Raw genomic sequence first — 22,109 nt, 5'->3', positions numbered from 1 at the left:
TTGTCTATACTTATGGGGGTATAAAGTGATATTATATGTATACAGTGTGGGATGATTAATTCAGACTAATACATCACCTCAAATACCTAGCATTTTTAGTGGTGAGAGCCTTTAAAATTCTATTAGCAATTTTGAAATGTATTATGCATTACTACTAACTTTAGTCACCATGCTGTGTAATAGATTTCAAAAAAACATCTTCCTCCTGTCTAACTGTAACTTTGTACCCTTTGACTAAAACCTCCCCATATCCTCCCCCTCTTAGACTCTGGTAACTACCATTCTGCTCTCTGCCTCTGTGAGTTCTATTGTTTAAGATCCCACAAATAAGTGAGACCATGTGGTATTTGTCTTTCTGTGCCTGGTTTATTTAACTTAATGTAATGCCCTCCAGGCTCATCCATGTTGTCGAATGACAGGATTTCCTTCTTTTCGAAGGCTGGTTAGTATTCTGTTTTGTATATATGCCACATTTTCTTTATCTACTTATCCATTGATGGCACTTAGATTGTTTCCATAACTTGGGTATTGTAAATAATGTTGTAGTGAACATGGAAGTGGAGCTATCTGTTCAACATGCCGATTTCAAGTCTTTAGGATATGTACTTAGAAGTGGAATTGCTGAGTCATATGGTAATTCCATTTTTAGTCTTTTTCAGGAACTGCCATACAGTTTTCCAAAATGGTTGTATTAATTTACATTCCCACCGACAGTGTACAAGGGTTCCCTTTTCCCCACACTCTCACCACACTTATCTTTCATTTTTTTAAATAATAGCCATTCTGACAGGTGTGAAATGATTGATATCTCATTGTAGTTTTAATTTGCATTTTCCTTACAGTCAGTGATGTGGAGCATTTTTTCATATATCTGTTGGTCATTTATATGAATTCTTTTGAGAAATGTCTATTCAGGTTTTTTTGCACATTTTTTAATTGGGTGGTTTTCTTGCCATTTTTGTGTTCCTTATAGATTTCGAATGTTAACTTATCAGATGTATGGCTTTCTTCCAATCTATCAGTTGTCTTTTTACTCTTATTGTTTCTTTTACTGTGCAGAAGCTTTTCAGTTTGATGTAATCCCAATTCTCTTTTTTCTTTTGTTGTCTCAGCTTTTGGGGTCAAATCCAAAAAGTTACTTCACAGACCAATGTCATGGAGGTTTCCCCCATGTTTTCTTTCTTCTAATATTGTTACAGTTTCTTTTCAAGACCACACCTTGACTTTTTTTTCATTTTGAATTAATTTTTATAAGGTATGACATAAGGATCCAATTTATTCTTCTTTAGGTGGATATCCAGTTGTCCTAACACTCTCTATAAGAGAGGTTGTCCTTTTCCCATTGTGTTTTCTTGGCTCCTTTGTTGAAAGTCAATTGACTGTAAATGTGTGGATTCATTCTTGGGGTCTATGTTCTGTTCTGTCCCTCAGTGTTTCTATTTGTATGCCAGTACCATGCTGTTCTAATTATTATATAGTTCTGTAATGTAGCTTAAAATTAGGTAGTCATACCTCCAGCTTTGTTATTTTTACTTACTATTGCCTTAGCTAATCAGGGATTCTTGTAGTTCCATATGAATTACAGGATTATTTTTTCTATTTCTGGGAAAAATGACATTGGAATTTTCATAGGGATTGCATCAAATTTGCAGATTGGTTTGGATAGTATAGACATTTTAACAGTATTCTTTTGTTCCGTGAACACAGAATAGCTTTCCATTTATTTATGTCTTTGTCAATGTCTTTCATCAATGCTTTACAGTTTTTAGTGTACAGATCTTTCACTTTATTGGTTAAGTTTATTCTTAAGTATTTTGTATTTTTGTAGCTATTATAAGTGGGTGTTTTCTTGATTTCTTTTTCAGATCATTCATTGTTATTAATTAGATTTGTCTTAATTTTGTATTTGTGACTTTATTCCTTTATTCTATCTTTTGGTTTCAGATATATAAGATTATTTTGTATCCTGTGACTTTATTCCTTTATTAATTCTGTCTTTTTGGTTTCAGACATATAAGATAATGTCATATGCAAACAGGTAATAGTTCATGTCTTTCTTCTCTATTTGAATGCCTTATCTTTCTTTCTCTTGCCTAACTGCTCTGTCAGAGACCTCCAGTAGGATAATTAATAAAAGTGCTTGCTGACAGTGGACATCTTTGTCTTGTTCCTGGTCTTACAGGAAAAGCTTTCAACTTTTCACTATTGAGTACAATGTTAGCTATAGGCTTATTGTATGTGGCCCTTAATTTGTTGAGAGTTTTTATCTGTAGGCTTATTGTATGTGGCCCTTAATTTGTTGAGAGTTTTTATTATAAAAGGGTGTTGAATTTTGTCAAATGCTTTTTCTGCATCTAATAAAATAATCATATGGTTTTTGTCTTTTGTTCTGCTGATATGCATCACATTTATTGATGTATATATGTTGACCCATCCTTGCATCCCAGAGAGAAATCTCATTTGATCATTGTGAATAATCCTTTTTATGTGCCATAGAATTGGGTTCGTTAATAATTTGTTGAGGATTTTGTATCTACATACGATGAACATAGAGTTCATCAAGGATATTGTCCTATAAGTTTCTTCTTTTATGTCTTTTGTGGCTTTAGTATCAGGGCCTCCTAAAACTAGCTTGGAAGTATTCCTTCCTTTTTTATTTTTTTGGGGACAAGTTTGAAAAGGATTGGTATTAGCTCTGTATACCTTTTGTAGAATTCACCTGTGGAGCCATCAGGTCCTGGGCTTTTCTTTGTTTGGAGGCTTTTTATTATGGATCCAATCTCTTTACTCATTATTGGTTTATTCAGATTTTCTGTTTCTTCTATTTCTATTTTCTGTTTCTTTTTGATTCAGCGTTAGCAGGTTATATGTGTCTAGGAATTTTATCCATTTTTTTCTAGGTTACTGAATTTGTGGCCATATAATTTTTCATAGTAATCACTCATGATCCTTTGTATTTCAGTGGTATCAGTTGTAATATCTTCTCTTTCATTTCCAATTTTATTTGAGTCTTTCTTTTTTAGTCTAGTTAAGGGTTTGTCGATTTTGTTTAACTTTTCAAATTGTTTTGTTGATTGTTTTTCCCTGGGTTTCTAGTTTATATTTATTTCTCCTCTGATCTTTATATTGTTTTCCATCTGCTAACTTTCGGCTTAAATTGATTCTTCTCTTGTTTCTTGAGGTGTACCATTAGGTTGTTTATTTGAGATATTTATTTAAGTATTTGTTGCTATAAATTTCCTTCTTAGACCTGCTTTTGCTGTATCCCATACGTTTTGGTATGTTGCATTTCCATTTTCATTTCTTCCTAAATGTTTTTTTGATTTCTCTTTTGTTTTCTCCTTTGACCCATTGGCTGTTAGGGGCATATTGTTTAATTTCCACATATTTGTGGCATTTCAAAGATTTCTTCTATTATTGATGTCTAGTTTCATACCATTGTGATTAGAAAAGACACTTGATATGATTTCATTTCTCCTAAATTTGTTCAGACTTGGTTTGCAACCTAATATATGATATATCCTGAAGCAAGATATGTGTGCACTTGAGAAGACATGTATTCTCTTGTTGTTGAATAGGATATGCTGTATATGTCTTTTAGGTCCATTTGGTCTAAAATGTAGTTCAAGTTTACTGTTTCCTTATTAACTTTCTATCTGGATGATCTGCCATTGTTGCCAGTGGGATATTGAAGTCCCCTACTATTACTGCATTGTAAGTTATTTCTTTTTTAGATCCTTTAATATTTGCTTTACGTATTTAGATGCTCTAATATTCGGTACGTATATATTTACAATTGTTATATCCTCCTGATGAATTGACACCTTTATCATGATGACTTTCTTTACCTTTTTTTGTTGTTTTGAGCTAAAGTCTATTTTGTCTGATAAAGGTATAGCTAACCCTGCTTGCTCTCAGTTTCCATTTGCACGGAATATCTTTCTTCATACTTCTCTTTTATTCTGTGTGTCCTTAGAAGTCAGTTGAGTCTCTTGTAGGCAGCACGTAGCTGGGTCTTACTTTTTTAATACATTCAGCCATTTTGTCTTTTGCTGGAGATTTTAGTTCTCTTAAAATCCAAGTAAATATTGATAGGTAAGGACTTGACACTACTAATTTGTAGTCTGTTCTCTGATTGTTTTGTGGATGCTTTGTTTCCTTGTTTCTCTCTTGCTGTCCTCCCTTGTGATCTGATTTCTTTTCTGTAATGGTATGCTTTGAATTATTTCCATGTATGTTTTGTGCCTCTACTCTAGATTGTTGTTTTGTATTTACCATGAATCTTCCAAAAGCAATATGCTAATGATAGGATATTTCAAGCTGATAACAACTGAATTTTGATACATACAACAGCTGTACATTTGTATTCCCCTTCTCTACACATTTTAATATTTTGATGTCAAAATATACATCATTTTGCAATTTGTATCCCTAATTTGGGCTATCGTTTTTTGGGGTTTTTTTGTTTGTTTTGAGACAGAGTCTCACTCCATCACTCAGGCTGGAGTACAGTGGTGTAGTCTTGGATCACTGCAACTACCACCTCCCAGTTCAAGCAATTCTTGTGTCTCAGCCTCCTGAGTAGCTGGGACCACAGGTACACACCACCACCCCTGGCTAATTTTTGTATTTTTGGTAAAGACAGGGTTTTGCCATGTTGGCCAGGCTGGTCTGAAACTTCTTGTCCCAAGTTACCTGCCCACCTCAACCTCCCAAAGCACTGGGATTATAGGCATAAGCCACCGTGCCCAGCCTTCAGCTATAATTTTAATAGCCTCATATTAGAGATAAAATTATTTTACAGACCACTATTGCAGTTTAGATTTTTCTGAGTGTGATTCTATATCATTTATAGCATTGGTTTTTGTGTTTTTACATATTTTATTAATTAGCAGCCTTTTATATCAGCTTAGAGAACTCCATTTAGCAATTTCAATTGGCTGGTTTAGTGCTGATGAACTCTGTTAGCTTTTGCTTGGGAAAGTTTTTATTTCTTTCTCATTTCTGAAGTATAGCTTTTTTGATTGGTAGTTATTTTCCTTCAGCACTTTAAATATATCATCTCATTTCATCCTGCCCTACAGGGTTTTTGCTGAGAATCCTCTAGTAGCCATATTGCAAGTTCTTTGTATGTAATAAGTTTCTTATTTCTTGCTGCTCTCAGAATTTTTGCCTTTGATTTTTGATAGTTTATTATGTGTGTTGGTGAACTCCTCTTTGGGCTGAATTTTTTGTACAAGTCTCCAGATGAAACTTGCTATTTAATTTTTCATTTCGGTTGTCTTCTCCATCTCCAGTATTTCCATTGTTTTTGTTGCAGTTTCTATGTCTCTGTCAAATTTCTCATTTTGTTCGTATATTGTGTTTCAGATTTCATTTAACTTTTTATTTTGTATATTCTTGTAGTTTGCTGAACTTCCTTAAGAGGATTGTTGTGTATTATTTGTCAGTCATTCCATAGATGTACATTTCTTTGGGGTTCATTATTATAGCTTTATTAGTTTGTTTTGGTGATATCATGATTCCCCTAATTCTTCTTTTTTGAGACAGAATCTCACTCTGTCATTAGGTTGGAGTTCAGTGGCACGATCTGAGCTCACTGTAACCTCCACCTCCCGGGTTCAAGCAATTTTTCCATCTCAGCGTCCTGAGTAGCTGGGTCTACAGCTGTGTGCCATCATGCCCTGCTAATTTTTATATTTTTAGTAGAGAGGGGTTTCACCATGTTGGCCAGGATGGTCTGTGATCTGCCCACCTCAGCCTCCCAAAGTACTGGGATTACAGGTGTGAGCCACCGCACCCAGCCTCCATAATCCTCATGTCCTTGTATTGATGTCTGTGCATTTCAGGAGACAGCTACCTCTTCTGTCTTTTAGAGGTGTTCTTTAGTATAGATTAAACTTCATTATTTACTTTAGTCTATGATTCTGGATAAGCCAGCTGATATCAACCTCAAGGAAGCAGAGCTTGCTGTCATTTTCTCTAGTTCGCTGGGTCTCTGCCTTTGCTCTGCGTTTGGGTGGGGCTGCTTGCTGAGCTTCACCATCCAGCAAGACCACCGGCTGGGCTCTGCAGTCAAGTGGAGCTACTGGCTGGGAACTGTGATTGCCTCTGGCAGGATCACAAAGCGTATTTCTTTGCTGGGCAGTATTGCTATTTAGGTTATGCAGTTGGGCAGGTCTGCAGGCCAGACTCTAGGTTTACATGGATCACTGTTCTAGACAGACAGGTCCAGATGTTATGCACCATAGAAATACACACTGGTAGGAATCTCCTTGCCTGAGCTGGACCCTGGGGTGGGCCCTGACACTGGGTGGAGCCATTGTTTGGAGCTGCTCTTTGGACTTCAGGGTTTGGGCAAATCTAGCCTCTGTTCTCTGCAAAAAATGCCCTGTGGTGAGCATGTCTTTTCCTGGGCAGGGCCCTGGAGTGGGCTCTGAGGCTGGGTATAGAGGCTGGCTTTCTAGGGACTCAAGCCAGGTTGAACTTCTTATTCAGCTTCTGGGAGCAGCCAACTCAGCTTTGAAGGTAAGGTAGATCATTAGCTGGTCTCTCTGATCAGGTGCCACTGCTGGCAGGAACACAGAGCTACCATCCAGATCTGCCCACTAGTCACTGCAAGCTCTACCTTCTTGATTTGTTTCACACCAGGGGATCTTGTTCTGTTGTTACTCCAATATTCCCTTTGAGGCAAGACAGTAGTAGTGGGCTTCCTTCAAAGCACCACACAATGCCAGGGAAGCTAGCATTCTGTCTACTTTCAGTTCTCTTTTCCTCTGTAGAAAATGTGGGCTTAGGAGAATCCCCCCTGTGCCTCCTTGTTGACTTGGAGGAGTGATATGGTCAAGGTGAAACCATGTCTCGTACTCTTCTAATGTAGTTTTTATGTGGTTCTTTGTTCCATTAGATGTTTCAGTCTCATTCTCAAGTTTTGGGGTCTTCACAAAGATGTTCTTTTCTGTGAATAATTGTTAGTTGAATTTTCTGTGGGTGGGGAATGAAACCTGGAAATTGCTGTTCTACCATCTTGCTGACCTCACCCTCTATAAAGCTTTAAACTGTGCCTGTCACATTGTGGGTGCTATATTTGTTAGCTCTTGCGACTATTGATGATGAAAATGATGTTAAAACTAGGGGCTTTTACCTAGATGAAAACAGTGTCATCCACAAAGAGAAGGACTTACAGGGATGCCTACCAACAAAACTGAAATTTGCTCAGCTAAGTTTTCATATTTGTTTAGGTACTTGACTGATTGCCTAAAGCTCTTCAGCATTGAACACTGTGAAATTATTTGGGTCTTGCAGATTTTCAAGGCAGGTGCATTCACATTATCGTGTGGCCATAAGAAGACGTTAGTCGTCATCTCATGGAACGTCTGGTTTGGAGCTTTATGGCTTTCTGGTGATAAGCAATGACTGAAATGTTTCTCCAGAAACCAAAGAAAATAAATTACAACATAATGTTATTTGATAGAAATGGATTTTTACTTGTAGAATAGCTAATATAAAGTCATCTTTCCTAATAATAATTCTGTATCTAATGAGAATCAGCTGTCTATTGAGAACATTCCTGACTCTTGACGACCTTATCATTAGTGTAGGGAAGAAGTTCACTTCTGTATTTTGTACAGGCCTTCATTCATAATTAGAGTAATTAAGGTGGGGTGAAGAAAGAGCCCAGGATACAGTGCTGTTTTACATAGTTCAGAATCACATCTGATCTGTCAAGAGATGTTGCTGCCATCTTACCACTTGAGATTCAGTGTCCACTGAATTAGAAGCTCAGGTTCTTCTAATCAGCTCTCATCCATAAGAGCTCAAAGCCAATAACAATTCAAATAATTCTTGCCAGCCTTTTGCAAAAGGTGGTATATAATTGGTAGTGGAAAGGATTCACCTCCATGCTCCTTCTATAAAATGTGAACAATGAAACCCAGAGATGTAATATAGTATAAGGGAGCTAGCATAAATTTTTGACAGAATGTTCAGCAAACTAATAACTGTACATACAAAGACATATTTGCCTTTTTGAAAAGTTGTGTAGAAAATGTTTGAGTATACTCACATTTGATTATGGCCCAAAGAAGGATTCTATTTTAAATGAAAGCTAAAAGGATTGATCAAGGTAAGAATCTGTTAGTAACAACTAGTTGAAGGCTTTACTTTTGTTCTTTATTTGCTTTTAGCCCAGTAATTAGGTGAACTTTTGCTGAGCCCCCTGGATGTCAGACTTGTAGACTAGTGAACTGGGGGTTGAATGGGAGCTGAAGGGTAGATCATTAGATCAGCCTGTGAGCATGTGGGCATGTGGGGCTGGAGGCATGTGTGCATCTCAAGGCTGGATAGGTTGGTTAAGCAGTGGAGGGCTCCTTTACTAGCCAGTCTAGGAAGAATGCTATTCTACAAGAATAATGATTGTCCCACCAAATCACCTCTTTCAGCATTGAACAGTGTGAAATAACTTCTGTCTTTTCGTCTAGACCTCTCCTCTTCCAAACAAGTGAACATGTAGCCAATAGTCCTGCACTGGGGGATGTGATTCCGTTCAGCATCATTATTCAGTTTTTGTTCACGAGAGCACCTGCTGAGCTGAAATCTCCTTTCCAGGTAATAAGTAAAGTCAAACCAGATCTGTTTTGTGACTCTTCCCATTACCTTTGTGAATCCGGAGCCCCCACTCACTGAATGGTTCCTGGCCCTCCGCTGCTTTGTTTAGTCGTTGATGTCTATCTTTGACAGTGAATAGATATTAGAAAAGAAAAAGTCCCACTGCCCAGTGTCTTCTTTCTCAGCAGTGCAAAAAATTACCTGATGCATCCAGAATTTGCCTTTAATAATGATACAAGTAAATTATGTTCATAAAGAATTTTTGATGGTAGCCCCATTTTTTTTTTTTTTTTTTTTTTTTTTACTGACCCACCATCACCTGGCAAATCTAGAAGGCTCCTTGTAGTCAGGAAGGTACACCAAGGCCTGTGCCCCCTTCCCACTTCCCTCAGGCAGGTGTTGGGCAGTTTCACCTTGGGAATCCTCGAGAGTGCTTTTTGTACCAGAACTTGCTGCCATTTACTGAAGAATGCTTATGCACTTTTCTCTTCTCTAATTGTGTTTCAACCCTGCAGAGGGCAGAGTGGTCCCACGCACGCTTCTCTCAGTGGCTAGATGACCACCCATCTGAAAAGGACAGGCTCCTCCTCATCAGGTAAAGCCAGATGCTCCAGGGGTACCCATCTGGGTTGAAAGCCCAGGGAGGGTGGGGATGCAGGAGAGGATGAAGGAGCAGTGCCTGGGGGCATGGACATGTGACTGCACCTTCTGGTGGCAGGCCACCTCACTTCCCAGGCACAGGTGATGAACAGCCAGCAGTTGGAACACAACATCTTTCGCTTTCTTTCACTTCCAAACCTTCATATCCCAGATGTGCAATCCTGTGTCCCATGCACCCCTAAGGACCCTGCATTTCTACCTTTGAAAGTCATCATCTGCTTGAAAAGTCTTGCCCTAGTTCCGCATCTTTTACTTTTTTCATATGCTGCAGTTACTGAATTGGTGGAACACAGATGTGAGTGAATTTTAAAAATACTCAAGTGCAAAACAGTTCTTAGGAAACGAGAACAACCCAGCAGCCACTTGGATGCCATGGACCTCCAGTAGTGCCCTACGAATGCATTTACATACATACGCATGTGCCTGCACACACACTTGCACATGCCCCCATGTACCCCAACCATTCCCTGGGTGGGGTGCTTTAACTGTCATATATGACTTGTTAAGCAACACTCTTCCCTGTAATTGCTCTTACCAACACCGGAGACCTTCCAGCCACCAAACATTCCCGTTTTTACCACTCTGGAGCTTTAGCTAGACTTGGCCGCCATTTCCTTCTTTAAACTCAGACTGGGACTCAGCACATTTTTATTGATGCTAAGCTCACATTTGATTGGCATGGTAGGCCCTGGGCCCGGAACTGAGGATACACAGTAAGCTGAGGTGTGGCCCTGTCCTCTCAGAGCTAGCGTTACACCACAGCCATCTGTTTCGGTTCTAACATCTGGTTTTTTTTTTTTCTATTTCATTTGCTGAATTTTCTTCTTCTAGCCATTCCTTAAATGCTATCATTTCCCATATTTTGTTTTTCTCATCCTGCCTCTGCCTTGATCCCCAGGTGAGCTTGTCCAGACCTGTGCCTTTAGTGCCCCTTGTATACTGAAGAGCCCCCAGGTCTGTGACTGCCTATTGCATGGGGCCTTGGCCCAGTAAACTTGCTATCTTATGTCACCACCCACAGAAATCCCAACCCCAAAATGGTCAAAATAATCTTTTCTATTAAACCTTCTCATTCTTTTATCCCTGTCTTGGTTGGGAGGTCAAAGTCACCTACCTAGCCAAGCTAGAAAACCTTTATATCGTCATTCAACTCCTCTGTTAACCTTATTCCTCAAAACCACTCCATTGTGCCTCTCTAAAATAGCTCTTGAAGTCATTCTCAACTCTCCCAGGGGATCCCAATTCTGTTGGTCTGGACCCACTGCACCCAGTGATCCTTTGTTGCCTCGGTACCAGGTGATGAGTTTTCTAAAGCTAGAGTGGGGCTGACATGATGAGGTGGTTCTAAACCATGTGTGTTCACAGAATCATTTATACAGCTTGGAAAATTCCTACTGCCCAAGCCTCTCACCCTTGCCTACCTCAGAATCTCTGGGGTAGGCCTGGAATCAGGATTTGTGTATAGCTCCCCAAGAAGGTCCAGGGTGTAGCCAAGGGCATGCACCCCTGCCATAGTGGGTCATATTCCATTTCAGATGAAAGACTGCTGAGGAAGCTATGAGAGGTCAGCAGGAAATACCAGCTTGTCAGCTTTGTTTTCAGAAGTGACCCTGAGCCCTCAAGCTTGGTGCCCAGATCCTACATAAGCCATTGGCCCTCTGGGCCTATGTGTGGATAAACATTAGCTCGGACTGTGCTCCTTTTCCTTGCTTATCTGTTACTCAGCTGTGAGCATCTGACATAGAAATGGGAGAGGTTGCCAGCCCTGTGAATGTTCCTGGTAAAATCTGCCCTCTGGCAAGGCTTTGGATTTGGGTGAGGAATTTGGGCCTGGGGCTAACTCAGGGATTTGCAATGTCTGTGTGGATTATTTTTCCTGAGTCCCAAAGATTCACTCAGCTGCAACACACTTGGTAATAGAGGATTCAGTTAATTGAACAGGGTTCATTTTGTCATCTTAACAAGTTGGTCATTTTTGTGGTCTTAACAAGTTGGAATGAGTTCATCCAAAACAGTTGTCCTGCTGTGGGTACATCACAAATCTGTTTTCTTTTGCTTCTCTTTAAAAATGTCTCCTGAGTGACTTCATCAGCAGTGCTGTTGCTAAGCCTATATTTAGCAACTGAAAATCATGCTCAGAAATACTGTCATGCTTTTTAAAAAAGGCATACCCATCCCTCCACACATGGCTGATTTCAGAACCTTCATGCCCTTAGCAAAAAATTGAGTTCTTCTTCAAGGATTAAAAAAAATACCATACTCCTGCTGCATCCCAGGCTTTGGCAAGGAGGGGCCTTTGTCCTAGACAATGTTCTTTCTTATGTATTATTGCAAAGCAGTTTTGTTCCTGCATACTGAAGCATCACTGGATGAACTTCTTTCCCCTGTAGACAAACTGAGGGTGAGTATTGCTCTTTAAATGTCAGTAAATTTGTTTTAGCTTCTGGGGCAAACCTTGTTGTATACTTATGCTGTTCCTCCCAGCATAATATGTTAGGTTGTCATAACATAGGGCAAATTGAGGATAGTGTAACTACTGCTGCTGAATGGCAAATAGTCAACTCTCCTGCCTTCCTTTTTTCTTCTAACACCAGATGCTTTCTGAAGCTTGAAATGAATACTAGTCAAGTTCATTTGAAAATCAGAATAATGACTTACTCATGGGGCCAAGTAGTGTAAGTGAGGGCAGTTGTATGTACTCAACCCTATCAGGCAGGTGCTCCAGACACGTGTGCCCCCTTGGATGCAGAGGCAGCGGCCTGGCTCATGCCTGTGGGTCTGTAAGTGTTGAATGTATATTCAATAGAGTTTCTGATGCAAAGATTTCTCAAGCTCTGTAACAGCAGTGGAATTGGCCTCAAATCCATTTACTCTGGCTGTTTGCTGTGGAGCAGCATCCGTTCTTATGGTCCTCTTTGAGTAGGTGTACACTTTAATGATGTCAAAAATGTTCACAAACCTTATTAGCCTAGTGGAGCTTTTAGCTACACTATCAGAGAATGTTTGGTGCCATGGATCCCTTCCCCTTTCGCCATAGTCCAGGGCCCACAAGCTGGAAGCCATTCCCTCGGCCCCTCTGTATTTCTGCAGAACTCCCAGATCTCCACTGATGGAGGGTGATGTTTCTCCTCCTGGTACCGCTTTGTCACTAGCTACCTATCAGTGCTGGGAACGGAGTGCCTGAGATAGGACCAAGAGGGAGGATGGAACCAGGGAAAAGCCTGGGGTTAACTGCTTATTGAGGCATGTAGTGAATCTTTGCCATTTTTGCATTTCAGTACTTAACAAAAATCAGTGCTGTTTTCTATGAAAACCTCCACTTGGCTAGTTTTTGTCACCATGAGCAGTGTTGCCAAGTTACCACAGACCATTCCTCTACTAATCATGTTTTGTTTTTTTCCCAATAAGGATAAACAAAATAATCAACTTCTTTTGGTTTCAAACCAGAGTTAAGACTTACATAATGCTTGGCCCGACTTCCAAGAAAGCTAATGTTTTGCTTAAGCAAATAAAGTAATTTAATAAGTAGTCGAAAATCTTGCTCTGATTTCATGTAGGAGGGCAGCTTAATCTTTTTTTCCCCATACTTCCGATGATGTTTTTGATGACTACTCAGAAATCTAACCAAACCCATTTCTGATCTTTCTTCTACATATTGTGTAACTTACGTGATGTCTTGTCTTTAAATGACAACGAAACTAAGTTGATTTTTGTCCATCAAATACCTCTAATCCATTCACTATGAAATGATTATAGTTCCTGTCAATTTAAACACTTCTTAGACACCGATACATACACCTCACTGTCTTAAAGACAGATGAGCCCTTGGGGATTTCTCTACTGTATATGAATTATATGAAATCTTGGACTACATTTGGGGAGTGGAGACAGTTTCCCAGGATGGCACACCAACTAGAAGCATATTACTAAAAGAAGCAAGTTTTTTTCATAGCCAAGTGTCTCCATTAAGGGTCAGCTCTGACTTGAACTAAGGCATCTCACAAAACATTGTTCTCTAAGAGCACTAAATCCCACCTTGCATGCCAATTAAGAGTGATGCGTTAGCTGGGACTTGAAACTGAGTATGTGAGCTGAGTAATGGTATTAAATTACATCTTAAACAGCTACGCTTCTTCGATAAGGCCTTGCCCATCCCTCCACATACCTGATTTAAAGTACTCCTGCCCTGACCAGAGCATGAGTCAGCCTTCAGGGATTCCAAAATGCTGGATCCTGCTAAGTCAAGGCTGTTGATAAAGAAGTTAGATCGTTCCACAAACTTGTGTGACTCCAAGGTGGTTTCCATTCTTTCCTGCTGCCTGGAGTTAAGAAAGGCATTTCTTGAAAGGGAGCATTTGAAGCTGAGTCCTAGAATATAAAGAGCTGTTCAGGAAAGAAAGTAAGGAAGGGTATTCTAAGGATAAGGAAGATAATGTGCAAAGGGCTAAGAGAATGTGGCTCCTTAACTGAAACATTCAGTATGGCCAAAGATAAACAGGCCCTTTGCCACCCCATACTTTGTTAGGCAGAGACACCTTTATTTCATAGTAACACATGAACAAACAGCCTTGATCTTTCCCTAGGTGGGCAGTGATGTCGCACTATACAAATGAGGCGAATATGCTTTGCATATTACTTGGTAACACAAAAATGGAAACTAATGATTTGAAGGTGTTTTTGGCCACATCAAGCTATCTAAAACCCAGAAGTAGCACAGAAGGGGCTGGAAGCAGCTTGATGATGAAGCTAGTTAGGTCACATCTGGGCACCGACCAGAGCATGGAGCCAGCCTTCGGGGATTCCAAAATGCTGGATCCTGCAGTCAAGGATGTTGACACACATCAGATCTTTCCATATTTCCTATAAAGAATAGGGCATGGCAAGTGCTTGATACTTCAGGGAGAGCTCTCTTGCTGTAATATGGAAGACCATTAACAGGGGAGAAACAGCACCAGGATGATCACTACCTGAGAGGCTACAGCAATCCTTAGGGCACAAGATAACAAGGGTTCAAACTGAAGCAAAGGGAAGAGGAGGGACTGGATGTGGAAATGTGTGTAGTAAATTAATAGGATTTGGTAAACGCTTAGGTGTAGGAGGGGAAAAGAGAGACCTTAAGATGGTGCCCTTTGTTGACATAAGGGAAGGCGGGTAGAACGCTGCACCAAGTTTTTGACAAGTAAGTTTGAGAGCTACCTGGAAGCAAGTCAGATAAAACTGTCCAGAGGACAGGAAGAAGCAGAGATCAGGAAGGGAAGGTCAGGGCTGGGACTTAAGAGATGTGAAATCCTATTACGTGTAACAGTGGTTGATGGGATGGAAGGGCATTACAAACTGATCAGTGATAGCCAGACTCTGGGCAAGTGTATTCCCCACAATTCAATGAAAAACCTTCAACAAACCCAATTGACAGCAAAAAGAAAACCACTTAAGTGCCTATTGTGTGAGCTGAGTAATGGTATTAACTTACATCTTTTTACAAATGCTCCAGTCTAACTGAAATTTTGAAGAAAAGTATGGCAAAAATTTGTGTACCTGGTATTTAAATAGACCATTAATTAAAAATTAGCAATCTCATATCCATTCTTTTTAGCTCCACTTTAAACAGATGATCTGGTTCAGGGACTAACATACTTTTTCTATAAAAGAAGGACCAGATACATTTCATAATTTGCAGGTCATATGATCTCTGCCTCAACTGTTCAACTCTGCCATTGTATGAAAGCAGCCACAGCCAATACATAAATGAACAAGCATCAGGCTAGACTCAGCCTGCAGGCAGTTTGCTAACCTCCAACCTAATCCATGAGAACAATCATAATCATAAATAATGGTATGGTACTACATACCCTTAATTCAACTACTTCCCAATCATATATTTTGCCAGTAATTACAGCCCAAGAGCACTTATTCTAGTTGTTGGGTGTTCATAGTTCAGTAAAACAACAGGAACATAATGCACCTACTGATGTTACCAAGTGTGCCAAAGGAACACATCCCCCTGTACTGAGTTTGCCTTTGAGAGGTGCAGGATGCCCCTTGTGAGCTCTGGGAGTAGGCACAAGTGCCCATTCCGTTTAAGGTGTCTTCAGTAGGGAAGCAGGGAAAAGGGAATGAAAACATACTTACACAGCCAGAGGGCTCTGAGTACATGACTAGACCTAACAGTAACCAGTAAACGTATGAAGGCTGCTGGTCACTTGGCTTGTGAAACTGAGCATAAAAGTTCCAGAAATGAGCTTATTTCTAATTTTTATATATTGGTATCCCCTAATCTGTTTGTGATTTATGTAATATTTTGACATTGTTTTCCTTTTGGTTTTCAGGGGAGCCCTGGAAGCTTACGTTCAATCAGTGAGAAGTAGAGAAGGCAAAGAATTTGCACCAGTTTATCCCATAATGGTTCAGCTGCTTCAAAAAGCTATGTCTGCTCTTCAGTAACAGTATGAAATCTTTGTTCATCTCCACTTTGTGCTAACCCATTCATAGTTGGCAGTTAACACATATTCCAAAAGATAGCTATTGTCCACTGTTTTAAGAATGTAATTGATTGTTCTGTATTTCCTATTGATCTTTATTTACCTCTTTAGCACTTTAGCATAAAATTGTCATGATCACATCCTTTTAATTTCATGGACCTGATTTTTCCAGAAAGTTTTCTGCTTTCAGATTTTTGTGCAAGGCTAAAATTTCTTTCCCATCCATAACTGAGTCCTCTTATGCGTACATATACCCAAAGTCCCCACTTCTTTTAAAAGGATATGATCAAGTTATATATTCTGCTTCCCCCAGCCCTGCCTTCTTCACTAAATAAGCACGTAGCTCAGTGGCTTCCAAACTTAGCTGCATGTTCATATCATCAGGGGAGTTTTTTAAAAATTCTGATGCTCAAGTTGCACTCCATATTAATTAACATGTGAGTGGGAGCCTAACACCAGTATCAAAAAAAAAAAAAAAAAAAAAAATCCCCAAAGTGATGCCAATAGACAACAAAGTTTAGGAACCACTGGCACATCTCAAAGCTAAGATCCAGGGTTAAACAGCCTTAAGATGTCATACTGGATCTTTAAATAAAGGAAGGCTTTCGTTATACTTTGTCATGGTATTAAAAGCAGACCTTTGGGGCTGTTTAACCTTGTAACAAAGATGCCACGTGAAAAGTAAACATTTTTATTCTGTAGCGAAATAGTAGGTAATCTAAGGCCTTATTTTCTGATTGACTGCTCTTGTTCCACTATTAAGTTTTAATTTTTGAAATCCCATCATCACTCTTAATTAGCAGTGTTAGGAACCCGCCTTGTTTTCCATCTCCTGAATCTGAGAACTCATAAAATTCAGCCAATTAATCAGCAGATGTCAGAGATAAGCAATTTTTTTTCAATTTATTTGAAATAATATACAAGAATATAGTGTGCAAAATTTAGGGGCAACATCATGAAGTGTAATAATGAACTGAAATCAATTTTACAGCTGTGATTCCTAACCAGAAACACCACTTGGTAAGTAACATGAAAAGCCATGATTGTAGCTCAGAGCAAAAGCAGCTGTATTGCCAATGTATTTGCTCTAATTTTAGACAGTTGGAGGAAAATTAAAGTGCAAGTGTTGCACTGCAATAAGTGCAAAGTCTGCCCCCACCATAAAGATTATGATGACAAAATATATTTAAGATACATGGCTGAGGAGATATAGAACACAAAGTTAAAAAATACAATGGTGTTGACTGTTAATAGCACCATTACAGTGACTATATCCCAATGCTATTAACTAACTTTACCTTGGCCTGGGCTAGGTCTGGGTTGGAAATAATGGATGGCTGCTGCCACCTGGTGCATCAACTCAGCATGCCATGGTAACTGCAGCACGTGGCTCTTAGGCTAGGGCACCAACCCCAGCCACCTGCCACATGTTCTGGTAGCCTCTTGGCACGGACCAGACTAGGAGCGCCTACGTTTGGCACAGATGCCGAGCCATGTGGTGGTTACTTGAGGAAAGGCCGACTCCCAGCTTCTGCTTCATTCCATCATGTGTTCAATACAGATTAATAAGCAGTAAGGAGCCAATGTATAAACAGCAGTTACATATTTTTTTAAATTCCCCTTTCGTACAATTTAAAATAAAACAGGTATACACTTCTCCTCTCTTTCTACTGTACTTTAGCACCACAGGATATCAATTTTCAAGCCTATATTACCTGATAGACATATATGAAATTTGGAAGAAAAATAAGGCAATTTGGTTTACAATGTTGATAGTTTTAGCTTACTTAATGCTCTAATGGAAAAAGCAAATCCTCACTCATATTATTAAATCATTTCTAGACTCAATGCTATCAGTATCTTATGGTCACACGAATTCTGGACAAATGGTGAGACCTTGATCTTCTGACATCTTTCCATCAAGAGTCAATGCATATGCAAATATAGACTTAAGAATGTAAGCATCCTGGTTTAATGTTGCTGTGAGCCCTGTGGAAATAAAATTAAACTCAGTGAATGTTTACAAATCAATACACAGTAGTCCTACATGTGAAAGCTAAGATAATGTATAAGATGTTTATAAGTTTACTATTAGAGAATACTGCTTTCTTAAAGGTGATTTAAAAAAGCAGGCTGATATCTGATGGCTCAAGTATCCAGAAAACATATGCAATGATAAGACATTGACTAGGATGAGCAGAAAAAGGGATACAGGCAAAGTCCTACCACATGAAAGTCTAAATTAACCAAGAACTTCCAAAACTCAGTTCAGCTTCCCTCTCATCTGACTACTGATCACTATTTTTAAAGTAACTCTTAAAACATTTAAACAGATATGACCTACATGTTACTAAGAAACAGGCACATGTACACAGAGTGAATTTAAAACATCTTTGGCTAGCCTCCTACTATATAAACTATTGATATCTTCCCTTCATTTTTAGATAATACTTCAAATTGACCCCATTCTATCACATGCAGTTTTCTTGCAATTAATCTGAAAATGCTGAAACTAAAAGATGCTAGTTTAGTAATGGAAAAGTAATAAGAAATAAGTCTATCCAAGATAGCTTATTATACAGACTTGTTTGCCACCGTTCCTGGGCCTATTTCTTCTGCTTGAAATTTTTTTCAACCTAGAAATTGTGTGCCAATGGCAGAAGTCCCCATGAAGGGTAGCTAACATACCCTCAAACACCTCCATCCTTATTGGTCCGAGACATAACAAAAATTAGATAAATTTTCTACTGTGATATTAAAGGATTAATCATGCTCATTTTTCAACCCAACCCAAAATACTGCATTCTAAAATTATTTTTGCAACTCAGTGTTTAGAACAACATTCTTTGTTTGCCTGAGATTTCAACTTGCCATGTTAAGACAGTAAACGACACTTGAGGAAAGGCAGTGTTTATATGATGCAAAAACATTATTAGGTTTTGAAGTATAAAAATGCTAGAAATAGCATCAACACAACCTCTTAAAGGTTGAAACACCTGCTCCAATGTGCCAGTACTCCTACAGGGATAAGGCAAGATAATTTTAAAACACTATTTATTGAAACATACTGAATTGGTTCTTTTCCTTTTCCAACAGTCAGGATTTAAACGTTTCTGTTCTTCAGCCAAAGCCTTTGCTTCTAATGTGTACATCCTTCTCTCTTCATTCTTCATTTTCTTCCACCTGTCACCAAGGATCACACTTATGGCTCTGTAAAATAAATATTTCACAATGCTGAAGGCACACATTTTTCATAAATCTCATGTCAAGTGCTGCTACATCAGGAGAAAAATGTGAAGTTAAAAAAAGAAGATGAAAATCTTATCATAGAGATGGGAAAAAGTCAAGGCCATAATACTCATTTCCAGTAAAATCCCAAGTAATACAGTCCATTGTTCCGTATCAGCAGCATAAAGTATTCAATGTGTACTAAAAGCTAATCTTACTATTTGTGCCTGTAACCTATTAAATAGTTTTGATAAAGGCCTTTTTTCATTCATACAACCATAGTGAAAGTGTGGAATTAACTATGCATGCCTAACTGTTTCTCTCTTAAGAGAAAACCAAGCAAATAAAACTTCAGATAGTATTTATTAATTGAGAAAACTAGATAAACTCAGAATGGTAATAAACTGATAAAATACTTCATGACAAAAATTACAAGTTATTTTCCTATTTATATTCGTTACCCTACTATGAAACATACTAAAACAGTCTCACCCAGGGCACACAGATAGAAACCACCTTCCTTCTATGAAGAGCTCTTAACCATTCACTTCGTGACACCCATATAAGACCTAGGTCATAGAAATTTTGCACAAAGCACATCAAGTGATTTTATACTAATATGGAAGCCAAAGCAACAGGCATCTGCGCCTTCGACAGTAACCGCAGAAGCTCTCCTACAAGTCTGTATTTCTCTTTTTATCCAGTAAGCTAATGCAGTTAAACACTGTGCTGCCTTTTCCTTTATTATAAACCAATTTTTGGGCTGGACATTGTGACTCATGCCTGTAATCCCAACACTTCGGGAGGCCAAGGCAGGCAGATCACTTGAGGCCACGAGTTCAAGACCAGCCTGGCCAATGTGGTGAAACCCCATCTCTACTGTTAGCCAGGTGTGGTGCCACACGCCTGTAATCACAGCTACTGGGGAGGCTGAAGCACCAGAATCGCTGGAACCCGGGAGGCAGAGGTTGCAGTGAGCCGAGATTCCACAATTGCACTCCAGCCTGGGCAACTGAGACACTGTCTCAAAAATAAGAACATAAAAACCAATTTTTATATTCCATTTGCAGAACTCATTTAAAAAACTAACAGTCTTTGGGTTAAAGGTACTGTATAATGGTTGACATACTGGAACAAATCAGTATTCACACCATCTCAGTCATCCACAGTAACAAAGAATGTGAGATATTTTTGAAGGGATGGCACTTGGGAAACAAATTTATTAAGTTAAAAGATGATAGGTAATGAAATGTACACAATGCTATAGACTATATTCCCTAACAATTGTAAAATATACATAGCTAAAGATTATTTCTGCAGTGAATTTACATCCAAATTGATATTTATAGCAACTTAAAATGAGATACATGTCTCTCTGACCTAGTCTCCACTCTCTCACAATTTGCCTCCAAATGGGCATTTCTTTATTCATTGAATTAAGACACAGCTTTATTAGAGATAGGGAAAAATTCGATTTGAAAATTATATATGATTTATCCCATTCAGTTTAAAGATGACAGGTACATCTGATGGCCCTCAATGTTAGATGATTACCAACGTATCACATGGGAACAACGCCAAAATGCAAAAAAAAACAAAAAAACAACAAAAAAAAACAGATTTGGTCAGGCACTGTGGCTCACATCTGTAATCCCAGCACTTTGGGAGTGCTAAGAGTTGGGCGGATCACCTGAGGTCGGAGTTTGAGACCAGCATGGCCAACATGACGAAACCCTGTCTCTACTAAAAATACAAAAAAATTAGCCAGGTGCAGTGGTGGGCACCTGTAGTCCCAGCTACTTGGGAGGCTGAAGCAGGAGAATCGCTTGAACCTGGAAGGCAGAGGTTGCAGTAAGCTGAGATCACACCACTGGAATCCAGCCTGGGTGACAGAGTGAGACTCCACCTCAAAAAAAAAAAAAAGTCAACCTAACAAAGAGTTGAATAAAAACTATTCAAGAATAAGTTTACTTAACTATTCCACAGATACTATGAATTGCATTGAAGTATTACTCATTTATTATAACCAGAATTATCACTATTTTTACCTGTTATCTTTCCCTGGATACATCTGAGTATATTCAACTCTGTATTTTTTGGCAAAAAGCATGAAGGCATTCATTGGTCTTTTGCACTTATTAGGAGAAGTGGCACTCACAGTCCCTGAGCTGTGGTTTTTGACAGCTTTAGCATACAAAGAATTGGAAGAGAGCTGTGATGATCCAGGTGAGCCACAGTTTTTACTGAATCCAGATCTTGCAAAGTCTTGACCACCAGGTCCTCCACAAGACAAAGATGCACGACGCTGACGAGCCATACTACTTAACACATAAACTGCCGAAGAATCCATAGGTGTGAAGTCATAGCTATAAAATTTTTAAAAAAAATTAATAAGATTTTAATTCCATTTAGAATTATCTGATTTCTAAAAGCAGGATTGTTAAAAAAAAAAAAATCTTTTAACGTCTGATTGGAAATTTCAGTGCATTTCCCCCAGTATCATGTTACCAACACTAACAACTTTTGCTGCTGATAGTTGCTTATAAAATGAAATCTGTGTATGTGCTAAAATTAATTTTATAAAACCTTTGCAGATAATACAAAAGCTTAAAAAAAAGACTGAACCTCCAAAGGAATGTGATAATCAGCACACTTTATTCATACCAAGTAACTCCTCCAAATACTACACAGCTTACTTATTCTTACTTTAAATTCATTTCCAGGCAAATTTGACAATATAATTTCTTGGCCTATAGGAACTCAGATCTAGAAAATTAAAACAGAGTGGCAGGCAACATACCAGGCCTAAGGACTAAACAACTACTACAGAAAACAAAAGGTTGGGAAAGGGCAGTCAAAAGCTGTTAAATCCGGCTAAAGGAACATAAGGCCAGGCATAGTGGCTCACGCCTATAATCCCAACAGTTTGGGTGGCAGAGGGCAGGTGGATCACCTGAGGTCAGGAGTTTAAGACCAGCCTGCACAACACAGTAAAACCCCTTCTCTACTAAAAATACACAAATCAGTTGGGCGCAGTGGCTGGCTGAGGCAGGAGAACTGTTTGAACCCAGGAGACAGATCGCACAACTGCACTCCAGCTTGGGTGACTGACAGAGTGAGACTGCATCTCAAAAA

The 22,109-nt window shown here is 39.0% G+C and overlaps 2 protein-coding genes across 7 annotated transcripts in view; one reads left to right on the top strand and one right to left on the bottom strand.

The window, feature by feature from the left end:
- The window catches only part of COG5 (component of oligomeric golgi complex 5), a 368,077-nt gene extending 348,252 nt beyond the window's left edge, over nt 1–19,825 (top strand). The window contains exons 20-23 of one of the 3 annotated variants that reach the window (XM_017546917.2): nt 8,481–8,607; nt 9,123–9,202; nt 15,594–15,710; nt 19,725–19,825. In XM_017546917.2, coding sequence (XP_017402406.1) covers nt 8,481–8,607; nt 9,123–9,202; nt 15,594–15,708 — 322 coding nt within the window. In that variant the 3' untranslated portion in view covers nt 15,709–15,710; nt 19,725–19,825. Of the gene's footprint in view, nt 1–8,480; nt 8,608–9,122; nt 9,203–15,593; nt 17,403–19,724 lie in introns of those variants that run through there. The other 2 variants (XM_037745106.1, XM_017546916.2) reach the window with 2 other exon arrangements.
- Nucleotides 16,629–22,109, bottom strand: part of HBP1 (HMG-box transcription factor 1) — a 39,935-nt gene continuing 34,454 nt past the window's right edge. For 2 of the 4 annotated variants that reach the window (XM_017546920.2, XM_017546922.2), the window contains exons 9-11: nt 21,023–21,340; nt 18,815–18,956; nt 16,629–17,735 (exon numbers count right to left, since the gene is read on the bottom strand). In XM_017546920.2, coding sequence (XP_017402409.1) covers nt 17,718–17,735; nt 18,815–18,956; nt 21,023–21,340 — 478 coding nt within the window. In that variant the 3' untranslated portion in view covers nt 16,629–17,717. The remainder of the gene's footprint in view (nt 17,736–18,814; nt 18,957–21,022; nt 21,341–22,109) is intronic. The other 2 variants (XM_017546921.2, XM_017546923.2) reach the window with 1 other exon arrangement.

This window comes from Cebus imitator, unplaced genomic scaffold (genome assembly GCF_001604975.1).
Source record: "Cebus imitator isolate Cc_AM_T3 unplaced genomic scaffold, Cebus_imitator-1.0 Scaffold192, whole genome shotgun sequence".
Classification (NCBI taxonomy): domain Eukaryota; kingdom Metazoa; phylum Chordata; class Mammalia; order Primates; family Cebidae; genus Cebus; species Cebus imitator.
This window is presented reverse-complemented; position numbering and strand designations above follow the sequence as displayed.